Source organism: Lactuca saligna, chromosome 3 (genome assembly GCF_052625555.1).
Source record: "Lactuca saligna cultivar CGN05327 chromosome 3, ASM5262555v1, whole genome shotgun sequence".
NCBI lineage: Eukaryota > Viridiplantae > Streptophyta > Magnoliopsida > Asterales > Asteraceae > Lactuca > Lactuca saligna.
The window spans coordinates 180,338,103-180,351,369 of record NC_136419.1 but is presented as its reverse complement, the minus strand read 5'-3'; the positions used below and the strand labels follow the sequence as shown (position 1 = coordinate 180,351,369).

The following is a 13,267-nucleotide window of genomic DNA, read 5'->3' as shown; positions in this document are numbered from 1 at the left end:
TTACATGTGATAGAATTGTTGTCGTGCGACTGGAGTTGAGTTGCCGACTATCTCGCCTCCTGCAGTGGAGTCGCCAGGGTTGACGGTTATTGATGGAGATTGGTGTCACAACGTGTCTTTCAATCATTCTGGTAATAATGAGAGTTACACCCTATTCCCAATCTCATTTAACAAGGAAAGTGGAGAGAAAAGGAGGGAATCAATGAGAAAGAAGGAGTCAATCGTGTTCTCGAGTTTTTTGTTTAGAATGTTTTGGGAAGAAAAGAAAGGAAGTCAGAGGAACGTTTTCTCTCCTAATCTTCCACCCAAATTGGAGGGATTTGGAGAGAAGATAATCAATGATAAACATAGAAACCTAATGATTACCAAACTATCGTTGAACCCTATATAAGAATTTCACGTACAACAACAACATGCACAAAAATATTGCTTCTTCATCCTCTGTCATCAATTCAACATCCCAGCAAGGCTTACATCAGGTTTCATTCTTTTCTCCTTATATAATGATTTCCTAATTTTGTTTCTTCTACATGATGCCATTATTCTGGACACATAACAAAAGGGTTTGCTGAAAAAAATGATGAATGTTGGTAAATGACTTACTTAGGATGATAGTTTTTGATTGCTTATGAGTTTGACTTTATATTTTTGGTTTTTGGTTTGAGTTCATTCATTGGAATTTGTTGAGTATGAATCTGTTTGATTACCTTTACATTGACATCATGTTATGCACAAGTTATTCATTTTGGGGTTTTTTGACTTTTTTTTCCACTATGAGTGGTTGTGATTGGTATTGGTTGAAAAAGTAATGCAAATTATGAACATAGTTGACGTTTGATTAATAATAAGTGATGCGTTAATGATTTACCTATGATTCTTGTATAAGTAATCATGTGAAAAAAAATAAAGAAGTCGAGAGGCATGCTACAGTGGCAAAAAAAAGTTTAGGCATTGAAATTGTGTGGTATAGATTTGAAATTGTGGTAAAAACGTGAAAATTGTATAATTATCCACTTTTAGTTTCCATTTCTTATTCCTTCAACTCGGAAACACAAAAGAAAAATAATTATCTTTTCATTTCTTTTGAACTCGATAACAGAAAAATGCAACTTACTTTCCCTTCACCTCCTTTCTTTTCTTTTCATATTTCATTTCATTTTTTTCCTTTCTTTAATGAAACTCGGAACATGGTATTAGGGCACCATGGCTTTTTCTTTTTTACTAAATTACCAAAAAACCTTATGTTGATATGTTTAAAAAGTACTAATGGTAAATATGTTTTCCAAAACACCAATCCGGTTAAAAACTTCATTTGGATGTCTGGGAGAGAAACATATGAAAAAGACGCTTCTACCCTTGGCCTTATTTCTTCGGACGTTCAACAAATAAAGGGAGCACAACTTTAGACTTCGGAGTGTTTGGCAAAGAAAACTTAGTGTTTATTAGCTTATAGCTTATTGATTTATAAACTAATAAGTAAGTGTGAGATAATTTATGAAAAATTTGATTTAGGAGAGTTTTTTCACCTAAATAAATTATTTTTATCCGAAATTTTTTTTATTTATAAAAATGTAGAATAGGTTATTTAGCTAACAAAGTGTTTTAATAAGGTTTGCCAAAACACCCCTTCGGCTTCTCAATCAAGCAGAAAAAGGCTTCTGATTTTTCTCTGCATTTGCTTTGCGATTTCACCTGGTATTATCGATTTCTCCTTTATGCCTCCCATTTTTTCTTGCATCTGCTTCTCAACTCTAGAACACAACTGATTAATTGTTTTCCCCTTCGCTTCCCTTCATTTTTAAACACGAGAACAGGGTGTACAAGACCTCCGAGCTCAAATGGCGAATCTCTTCTCTCGTTATCTTCACACCATTCCATCCCCATCGCCATTTAAATCCTCCATTATTGATTACCTCACAGAATCCTTAGGATTTTCCAAACCACGAGCCCTCTCACTATCCACTCGGTTTTCATCCTCCGAGACCAACCCACAATCCGTTATTCAACTCTTAAAGTCTCTCGGATTCAACAGCACCGATATTCAAAATTGGGTAGACGAATCTCCTCAAATCCTTTTCGCAGACGCCGAAAAAACCCTAAAACCAAGGATTCAGTTTTTTCAAAATTTGGGTCTCGCTGGTTCAGAACTGAGTAAGTTCATTTCCAAAAACCCAGGTTACTTATCTAATCGTTTTGAACGGCTGAAACCCTGTGTTGATGTCATAAAAGAGCTGATGAATCATGACAATGAGAATCTGATTCGAACATTGACAAGATGTAATTGGGCTGATATTAAGCAACCGGTGACAAGAATCTCTGCTAATATCAAATACTTAGAACAATGCGGAATTGTTGGGTCACAACTTGTTACAATTACAACAAGACAACCAAGACTGTTGATAATGGGTGAATCAGAGCTTAAAGATCTTGTATCCAAGGTGTTAGACATGGGATTCTCACTCGATTCAAGAATGCTGGTTCATGCTCTGTATACTTTGAGCTGTATGAGTGATGAAACAATTAAAAGAAAGTTTAAATTATTCCAATCATTTGGGTTCACTAAAGTCGAATGTTCAGATATGTTTAAAAGGGCTCCTGGATTGTTTAGAGTATCTGAATCAAAGTTAAATCTTGGGATTGAATTCTTCTTAAATACAGTTAAGTTTGATAAGGCTGTGTTAGTTCGTCGACCTACTTGTTTGATGCTTAGTTTGGAAGAACGAGTGATTCCCAGGTATAAAATTTTAAATATTTTGACATCAAAAAAGATTTTGAAGAAGACACCGAAGTTTCTTAATGTGATGTGGTTGCCTGAAGATGAGTTCTTGGAGAAGTTCATATCTAAGAACAGAGATAACGCCGATGAGTTGTTATTGGCTTACAAATGTGGTGATTTGGTTGTGCCAAAAGAATGAAACACGAAATTCAGTTTTTTTTTTAGTGATTTTAGATTGTATAATATCATTAGATTTGCACAAGTGGAATTGACGAAATATAGTGATTTGGGAATTGGGAGATTGCACTATGTTAGTTGAAGCATAGGAGTGCATATTCTTTTTATAACTTTTGAAGTGTTCTGCAAATGTTGGGGGTGAGAGGTTTTATTGTCCAAATTGCTTCAAAAGATGCACATCACTTGGCTTTTAGAAGTTAGAACACAATTGGTATTTTGCTTTGTATTGTTTGTGTATTTGACATAATAATGCTCAATTTGAGTTATCAAATTGTTGTAACCAAGTTGATCTTTTTGAAGAAGGATAGAATCAGCGTAATAATAGTTTAAGTTTTGTTTACGTTTAGTCCTTTTAAGTTTTTTTTGTAACATATTATCATTGACTTGTTTGGACTGTTTACGTTAAAGATGTAGGTAACATAGTTTAGGCTTTGTTTATATTTAGCCTCTTTAAGTTTTATATATTTTATTATTTTTTATTTTTGTTCGGGTATTACAATTGAACTTGTTTAGATTGTTTAAATTGCATCCTTATGATACTCCATTTCGGTATGATAACATACGAAAGAATAACATATGCAAAGTATGATAACGAGCAAACAAATATTCTGAAAAAAAAAATAAAAAACATTTTAAAATAATATCAATCAAATTAGTTGCAAATCTCATGGTCAAAGACAACACACAAATACGAACCACACCTCAACACAAATGAAAATAAAAACAGAAACACAACTATTCAATATTCACTTCCAACATTTTATCATCTAAAACACAACATTTTGTCCCACAACTACATACACTACAACAAAACAAAAAACCTTCTTTTTCTACTTCTGAAAAAGAACAAAAAAAAAAAAAATCAAACTTTTATATAACACCAAGACTATGAGGGAAAAAAAAAAACATTATAACAAGAAATCATTAGTGAATCCATGTATCCAAAAACAACTGAAACTTTATTAGCATCCAGCAGCCTTCAAGAACTTGTCATATGGGCTTGAAGGTGGAAGCCTAAAAGACTGTTGTTGACTGTATAGTTTTGTATAAGAAACAAGTTGATCAGTTTGCTCCCCATTTGTTAACAATTTAACATCTTCTGGGAGCTCCATTTTCTATAAAAAAAAGGTTAAAAAAACATTTCGAAAAATCAAATATAGGCTTTTAGGGACACAGAAACTTAAAAATAAAAAAGTCAAGATTCTTACATTGTATGATGTAATTTGATCTTGTTTACCATTTTCACCAGAAAGAATCAACATTGTGTTGTTATCTTGTTGCTTTTTAAAGCTTTGAAGCACAGACATTTTCTGTTGTTTTCCTGTTACTAAAGCCTCACATTCATCTTTCACTTGATCATAACTTACAGGAGTTGAGGAAACAGGCAAACTTGCAACATGACGTGCTGTTTCCAGCACCTGTTAAACAAACACAATATTTAATATTAATTATCATTATCTTTTTGTTTTTTAATTTCCAAAAAAAGATTAAAAAACAGACATACCGATTCCAAAAGCTGATTAACACTTAAAATGTCAAGTGAATTCATGGAGAGAGAATCTTTGCGAGCTGATTGGCTTCCGTATTGGTCTTGAAACGTATCCTCATCTGTCTCATCAGCATGAGGCATCACCTATCCAAGGGTAAAATCGTCATTTTCTCACAGTTCATTCAGTCCAAAAAAGAAAGACAGAATTATTATTACCTCATCAAAAGCCTGGAAATCCGTTTGGGCAACTGGAGAACATGGAATAGGTGTGTCCATAAATAGTGGGCCCCCCAAAGGGTATTCATCATCAGGGAAGAATCCCTCTGAAAGCTGTGTCTTCATATTTAATTCATCTTCCTGTAGAAATATAAAGATGATGATTATAAGTAATCAGTTTTAAATATAGTGAAGTGTCATGTTTTGTGGTTTAAATAATTTGTAAAAGTAGGATGATTATAATCAGTTTTAAATTCAGCCCTACAAATTAACGAAAGGAACAATAAACAAACCTCTGATAAATCTTCAAGCTTTGATAACAAATGATACAAAAGTGTGTCCTTCAACTTTTGATCCTTTAACTCGATTGCAGAAAGTGCTTTCATTGCATCAGTTTCATCTCTTTGTGATCCATAGCCATTATCTTCACCATGTTTTGTTGAAGTTACATGCAGCCTCATATCTTCTTCATCTATTGCAAGATAAGGATCCATCTGCATTGAAAAATAGCAATATAAAAAGTACATTACATATTTCTATAAAAAGAGTAAAAGTATGTTGCTAATTCTATGACAAAAACAAACCGTTTCTTTGGTCAATGTTGATCTAATTATTGGAATCAGCTCCAAAATATGGCCTGACTTTGCAGAAATAATAAGCATGTAAGATGCCAATGTGAAGAGAGATCTTCTCTGGGATGCTTGTAGACCACCTTCAAGAAGTCAAAAATCAATTTATACCAAAAATTAATTTGAAAAAAGTATAAATTTAATGAGGGGTGTGATTGAATATTTGAATGTCAAATTGTTAATCTTTACCTTGTTGATCCAGTGAGGTGCTTCCAATGGAAAATGCCAACTGGAAGCAGCGGATTAGTGCCACATGATTTGAATTCTGAAGAAAGAAGAAATGAGATGAATATATGATTTCTTGAATTTTTATGTATGAAATGTTGATTAGGTGGAATATTGAGGATTGAGATTGAAACATCACCTTTGATACAGTAAACAATAAAGCAAGGCTATATGTGTGTGCAATTGCCTCGAAATTTGCAGGGGTATTTTCGGGAGATGTTGCTTGAATCCAGATTGATGATAGCACAAGGCTCACTTGATGGCGACTCAGTCTCAAGGAACTTGAGATCTATAGAATTAAAAAAAAAATCACATAAATGATTGAGTATCTACATTAAGAGTCTTTTTGGTTGGATAGGATGGAATTAATGAATGAATGGAATGGAATGAGTTCTTCATTCCATTCCATCATTCAAAACACGCAAGTTTTTTTTTTTTATTCCAATTGGAATGAAGCATTCCGTTCCTTTCTTGATTCCATCATACCAAAGATTAATGAAGAAACAGAAAAAAGAAGTATGATGATGAATTCAAGAGAGAAGTTGCATCATACTGTTTTCCCATTAGGCAAAGAATGGGTGATTCCACCACGAGATGATGATTCCATGGCATGATTTTCTTCATCTATGGTTTCAGATTTGTCAGCTTTATAACCTGATGAAGGCTGACTTACAGCTGGCATAAGCACATTGGAGAATACTTGATGTGCAAGAACTCGTGTTTCATGATCTGGATGTGACATTGCTAAGATCAAATGGTGAAACAGAGCATCTGGGAATGCCTGAAAAGTTAAAGACCCGAAAACATTCATTATATGTAATTTGATGCATATTTAAGAGGTGTTTGTTTCGTGGATTGCGGTGGAATTGGAATATGAGATTCCATTCCATGACATGACATGGCATGTTTGGTTGGCAAATGGACGGAATTCAATTCCATTGGGATCCTTCAGGTTCCATGTTTAATGGATTTCATTCCTTCATGGATGGAAGGAATTGAAATAAATGACCAAAATACCCTTACCTTTTTGTAGTAGGCAATGTTTGGAATGGAACTGATAACTTGTGAAGTGCGATAAAGAGCAGACATAGTTGTTCTAGCTATAGTAGGAGTTGCTGAAATATTCTCTATCACTACAGCCATCAAATCAAGAATGGGTCCCACATCTCCAACCTACAAATCATCAAGTAAAGTACAATTTAATTTAAAGTGAAAAATACACAAAAACATCTGTACTTTCACTATTTTATTAATTTAGCCACTCAATTATTTTCTGTAGTGATTCAACCATTATACTTTTTTTACTCTTTAAAAAACAAATTTTCCCGGTTTAGGATTATGATATTATAACATTGATGAAAGTACGTTGTGATTTTCTATATTATCAAAACTGAGTAACCAGAAAAAATGTTTTTTTTTTAAATGGGTAAAAAAAAGATAATGATTCAATCACTAATGAAAATAGTTAAGTGGCTAAATCCAAAAATGGTGAAAGTATGTTGTGCTTTTATGTACTTTGCCCTAATTTAATATTAAGATAATGACAAAAATGGTCCCTATACTTTCTATTTTTACTGTGTTTTAGTCTAAAATCAAAACTTTTTTTCAATTTTGGTCCTTATTTCAAGGTTTTGTAACGATTTTCGTCTTTATTTTAAGGTTTCATATCAACTGTGGTCATTTATTAAGGTTTGAGGGACCGAAACTGGAAAAAAAAATCAATTTTGGACCAAACACAGTAAAAATCATGAAAAGCAAAGGGACCCTTTTTGTGATTTACTCTTGCATATATGAAAAGCCAACTAAAAGCATCAAATAACTAAGGGACATAAAGAACCTTATGTGAGAGACTTGAGATACAATTCTCCAAAGCACATTGAAGATCCATATAAGAGCTAATGGGGCCCACTCTAGGACTCGATGGCTCAGATAAATTCTGCAAACATTTGCGTAAATGTTTAATGAGATCAGCTATTGCTCCAACAATGGGGACTGATGCCTGCTGCTTTACATATTGTGAAAGCTGTGTAGCAACATTCACAATGTGCATCTGAATAACTGGTTGTTTCATAACATCTTTGTGATCAAGGTGCTTGATTAAGATAGACAAGAGTAGATGTGATTTGTCATCTGAATTCAAAGTGGAAAAAATGTTAATACTATAAAACCGTTAAAACTACATGCTAAATGCAAAAAAAAAGTAGGATGCTTCTTTTTTCTTATCAAGTCATTTTATTATATATACTTGAACAATCTAGTCAATTATAGCTGTAGAAATTGTTTTGTATGTGGATGATAATGCTGTAAGTACAAAGTTTTTTCGAAGTAAAACACTATAATAGGAAGAAATAAATGAAAGTAACTAGCTTTTTCTTGCATTTAACCCTATTACTAATCGATATATATATACTTGAATCAAAAAACAAAAAGAATCAACATTTACCTGATTCCTCCAACACCATCTGCAGATACTTTAAAATAGAAAAAGCCAACCCTTTTTCAGGGAACCAATGCTTTTCAGTGTCAAAATTGTGAAAAAGAGGTTCAAGTACACGTCTAACAGTTGTTGCCTCTTTTGCTAAATTCGCCATATTATGCAAGCAAACACTCGACCAATAAGAGGGGCTTCTGTTTGCATCCCTGTAACATTTTCAAAAACAAAAGCTATAATTGATATAAATCTTTTAAATGAGGAAGAATAATTTAATATCTGTATACATAAATAACATAACCCCACTTACCCCATGGGAACATCCGTTTTAAAGTTAACAACATTTGTGATCATCTTGTTTACATCCATTAATGATGATGATTCATGGTCAGTGTTTGGTGTGTCCATAAAATTCTCCAAGGTTACTGATACAATCTATTTTTAAAACAAAAACAAGATTTTGAATATCAATTCAAATAAAAAAATAGAAAAAAAAAATCAAGTGGGTCCCGTTTGTTAAAAAGGTGGAACAAGATCAGACATGGACTCATTCTCGATCTCTAAACAAGACGTAAATACCCTCCTCATCCTCATCATTAAAAATCTACCTAAAAAAGTTTATAGAGAACAGAAGAAAAGCAAAAAGAAGTAGAACGTACATTGTCAAAGTCCATAGAGATATGAGATTGCTCCCCCATAAATCGAACCTAGAAAACAAAATCAAGAACAATATTAGAAATTATGCAAAGGGTATTTTAGGTTATATCATTAGAGAGTACCATGTATTCACAATACCTTAAGTGAAGCTCCAAAAGTTACAGAAACTAAAGAGGAAAATGATAAGGAATGATCTTTTCTATTACTAAGTTGTCAAGAATTATCGATATTATAAATGATAAAGATAACAAAGAAAAATTATGTTTACCATGAAAGCCAAAACTTGAAGCCCTGATGACCTCAACCTTAATGCTCTTTCATCATCTCCAACTTCTTGAGCAAGTTCACAAAGTTTGGGAATGAGGCCTTCTAAGTTGAACATGTAAGTCCCATCCACCTGTATTTTTTAAGAAGTTAATTATCATTAATTACAACAATGCCATTCAATTTTTTGTTATTGAAAAATTGAATGGCATTGTTGTAATTGAGTAGATTTTTCGAAGTGCAATGTTGTAATAGAAAGTAATGAAAAAGTATGATTCTATAATAAACAAATCCATGAAAGAATGTTGTTATTTCTTGCATTTAACCTAAAGAACTATTCTAACTACCTGATTGTTTATGAAGCTGACAAGAGTCTGACAAGCAAGAATTCGCATTTCATCATTATCAGTTTGTTCTAATAGTGTCCGAACAATTCCCAACAAACTACTAGCAAAAAGTGGCCTGAAGATATTGAAAAAACTTGGATTGAATACATTATTATGCAAAATTCAACTTTAAGTGAAGATAGTTAATGCATTTCAACTTACATCTGCTCCTTACATGAAGATGGCAATTTCCCATAAACAAGTGAAACAGCTTTTACAGAGATAAAGTTTTTGTTGCGCATCTCTTTGTAAAATTTCTGTTCTAGGTAATCTGTAATCTGTAACAAATGTTATTCAAATGACATAAGATATAAATAAACTAACATAAGCCCTTTTAAGGTGTTTCTTTTTGACTTAATGCAGAAAGAACTACTTAATGGAGAAAGTCAGAGGAATGAGGCTTTCCTCATTAAGTCCTAACATGTTACAAATTTGCCCACATTTCTTTTTTCCTTCCATTTCCTCAAGTGTCTTGCCATTTTCTCAAATATTTTTTAAACATCATTTATCCAAACAACACTTGATGGAAAAAAGAAACAGAGTCTTTAGATAGATTGAAAAAACAAAGTCAAAAGAGCATGGGATCATTAATATGGTAGTTTAGATGAGTGATATAAGCTTTACCTTTGGTATACGTAAAGGGTTTTTACAAGAATATTCACAAAGCTTCCCAATCTTTCGATCATTTGGCTCAGCATTCTGGAATTTGAAGTTGATTATAATTAGAGTAATTATAAAATTCACCATTAAGATACAAAAATCATGCTCGTGATTGTCATCTATCATAATAGCAAAGTTGGCATCACTAAATTCTGAGTATTTTAGGCAGAAAATCTATAGAGGATCCCTTCTATGCCTAATAGATTCATTAGAAATATAATATTTTCCTCAAATTGCTTCTATCCTTGAATGATCATCATGGTTAATACTTATTGTAGGATTAAGTGGTACATTATAACAGTAAACTAGACACTTAACTAGGGATTCGATCAAATCAAATCACATTTCAGTAAAATTCAACTCAAATAAAGTAATGAATAGCATACAAGTCAAATTATTCACCTGCGATCGAGGAAATATATCTGCAAGAAGCTTCTTATATCGTTTAACTGGCTGTCGTGATCTCGCTCGCATCGAAGGGCAGAATATACAGAGGTTGCTACAGACGGGTAAAACCCGCCTTGACATAACCCCCATTTTTCTCAAGAACTTTTCTGCAAAATAAGAACTCGTCAAGCCTAGATGAACTCAGCAGCTGGAATGTAGTGAATCAGAATCACACAGCTCTAATCATGAAGTGAATTCGGCTGCTAAATTTAGAAAGTCGGCCGAATTGAAGGGGAAAAGTAAATTGAAGTCGAATTTAGGATCGATTGAACGATACCCACCAATGCAAATGAATTATAAGATCATTCAACGAACTTGATCGCACAATCGGAAAGCTTCTGATCTCGATCTGGAGGAACACGGAAAGCAAATGATGATAAATAAATCAAAAAATCCGTTAAGGGTAGCAATCAAAATTGAAAGGAACGTTACTGGTATGAATCTTGATGGAATTTATTACCTAAAGCAGAAGGAAAACGAAAGATTATGATTAGTCGATGTAAACTAATCGCCTGATATTACATTTTTTTAAAGACGTGGGGAGGCAAGAAGAGTGTTGTAATCTCCTCCTCCCCGGCACTTTTAACTTCCACTGCCAAAAAAATTATTCAACTTTTTTTTTTTTTTTTTTCTCTTTCTGAATAAATTTTCAGTGCCCTACGTGGAGGGGAATACGAATTTAATATTTGAAATTGTCACAACTAACAATTATCTTCCTCATCTCAGCATCTGCAAGCTGGATTTCAAGAAATGTCGCCTCCTTTTTTTTTTAATTGAAGTTAATGCTAAGTTACAAAAGTAGACCATGTCTTCTCAATAGGTAGGTTTTTATATCATGTTTTTATTTTGTTACATTTTTTAGTCAAAAAAGTTTTCTAGAAATTTTTTTATTTTGTTACTCAACTAAGTTGAATACACAAAAAAATTCCATCCATCGGCTTTATGGTTTGCAATTTTTCCTTAATCGGCTTAATAAGTGACGTTGGTTACGATGTCTCGATCTTTTCTTTGTAAAGCACATTCAAGTCATTTGCTACAACGCATACCGTCTTCATCAAGTGTTTTTTAAAAACGAAGTCAAATGATTCATGTGCAAAACCGATGACGTTCGCTTTTGATTGAAATATGCATACTTAAAAATTATTTCGATGTTATCAAGCGCTTTTTATACTAAAAGATATAAAAAAAAATTACTTTTATTGTTAGTCCCAAATTACCTCAAACCAAATGAACTTCTCGTGTAATTTGTTTTAGTTTTTATTGATGACAAACACTCATAAAAACACTAAAAATTATACACTAATGAACATAATATTGCTGGAAATAGTAGTCTAATCTCATAACTAATAGGCATAACTTTGAAAATAATAACAATTATTTTTGGGTTTCTCTCAAAAGCTAAAACAGTTAGAAAATAAATAAGAGAGTGAGATAACTAGTTAATTGATTTATTACAAGTTAATAAACTAATTAGAAGTTAATTGCAAATTAATCAAAATTAATAATAATTAATTTGAGATTAATTAGAATTAACCTGAAGGTACAAGGATTGAATATTAATTGTTCACTAGTTTAGCAATGAGAACATTTGAAACCCTTATGGTGTGAACAGTTTTAAGGGAATCTTAGGAGGCTTCCAGAATCAATCAAAATAACAAATAAGACAATGATTTGAATCAAGATTAAATCTTAATATTTATGTAACACCCTGAATTCAAAAAGGCCAGAAAAGAGAAGAAAACCTCAAATGAGGAAGTGACTCGTTGAGTAAATGGGTGACTCGACGAGTAGGAGCGCGATTTGGTCGCCGGTTTAGTGACCTACTCGACGAGTCAGAAGACTGACTCGGCGAGTTGGCCAGGTTTGGGGAAAACCCGTAAATGAGGGCCATGCACCCTATTTAAGGAACATTATAGCCTTCATCAGCCCCTTGATACTCTCTCAAGTCCAGAACGAAAACCCTAGAGCCTCCTTGAGTTGTGAGTCATTTTGGGAATTTTGGAGCATCCTTGAAGCTTGGAGGAACAAGAAGAAGGTTGGAGGTTCAAGGAGGAAGGAGTAGATCCAGAAGATTCACTCCACTTGTTGCCCATTTTGGTAATCAAGTTCCTTCCTTGCCTTCTAGCTTGTTATATCTCTTTATGTCCCTTTTTATGAAGTTTATGGACCAAGGATGATCTCTTATGGGATTTGGACGTCCCCAATCTAGATCCTTTTAGATCTAGGAGTGTCTTGAGTAGTAAAAGCATAAAGGTGGAAGCTTTATGCCATTAGAACTCCCTATGCAAAGTTTAAGTGGTTATTATGGCCTTTTGAGCAAAAAGGGCCATGCAAGGGTGCAAAGGTAGCAACTTTGTGTGATATCCCGACCCTAGGAGGCCAAATATGGGTCTTGGATGCGTTGAGCTTGTCTGAAAGCATCGGAATAGTGTTGGACATAGAAAGACTTGACGAGTCAGTAGTGGGACTCGGCGAGTCAGGCCAGTTCTTGCCCCAAAACCCTTCTGTTAAGGGTATGAGTTGAGATTGGAAATGGACTCAGCCCGTCTGAGTCCATAATGGTCATGAAGTTCATCGTACTCGACGAGTTCAAGGAAGAACTCGGCGAGTCTAAGGCAATCTCCTTAGTTATAAGGATGGACTTAACGAGTTGTTCATACAACTCGACGAGTCACAGGCTAGACACATTCATATGTGGATGATGAACTCGACGAGTTTAATGATGAACTCGGCGAGTCAGATGAAGTTGGTCCCGATTGAGTGGTTGAAGGAGAACCCGTCGAGTTATTGCTAGACTCGACGAGTGGATTCGGGGTTGTATGGGGTTGGAGGAGTATGGACTCGGCGAGTCAGGTCAACTGGATGTTGACTTTGACCAAGTTTGACCAGGTTTGACTTTTGGATTATTGA

The 13,267-nt window shown here is 33.8% G+C and overlaps 2 protein-coding genes across 3 annotated transcripts; one reads left to right on the top strand and one right to left on the bottom strand.

Annotated features, from left to right (window-relative positions):
• The first annotated feature begins 1,605 nt into the window (after nt 1-1,605).
• LOC145037553 (transcription termination factor MTERF8, chloroplastic-like) lies at nt 1,606-3,432 on the top strand. The gene is made up of 2 exons (XM_078986241.1): nt 1,606-1,695; nt 1,815-3,432. The coding sequence occupies exon 2, from the start codon at nt 1,839-1,841 to the stop codon at nt 2,913-2,915; it is 1,077 nt and encodes a 358-aa protein (XP_078842367.1). The 5' UTR covers nt 1,606-1,695; nt 1,815-1,838; the 3' UTR covers nt 2,916-3,432.
• Nucleotides 3,433-3,671: 239 nt separating this feature from the next.
• LOC145037552 (ARM repeat superfamily protein) lies at nt 3,672-10,967 on the bottom strand. 2 transcript variants are annotated; one of them, XM_078986239.1, is made up of 21 exons: nt 10,818-10,967; nt 10,639-10,706; nt 10,313-10,464; nt 9,875-9,949; nt 9,413-9,528; nt 9,212-9,326; nt 8,869-8,997; nt 8,603-8,650; nt 8,254-8,378; nt 7,956-8,152; nt 7,350-7,642; nt 6,536-6,685; nt 6,066-6,293; nt 5,652-5,801; nt 5,477-5,552; nt 5,243-5,370; nt 4,952-5,152; nt 4,659-4,799; nt 4,458-4,586; nt 4,162-4,371; nt 3,672-4,068 (listed from the first exon to the last, which is right to left on the bottom strand). In XM_078986239.1, the coding sequence occupies exons 3-21, from the start codon at nt 10,445-10,447 to the stop codon at nt 3,916-3,918; spliced, it is 2,799 nt and encodes a 932-aa protein (XP_078842365.1). In that variant the 5' UTR covers nt 10,448-10,464; nt 10,639-10,706; nt 10,818-10,967; the 3' UTR covers nt 3,672-3,915. The 2 variants fall into 2 exon arrangements, with proteins under 2 accessions (XP_078842365.1, XP_078842366.1); XM_078986240.1 differs by having other exon boundaries at nt 10,313-10,459.
• Nucleotides 10,968-13,267: the final 2,300 nt, after the last annotated feature.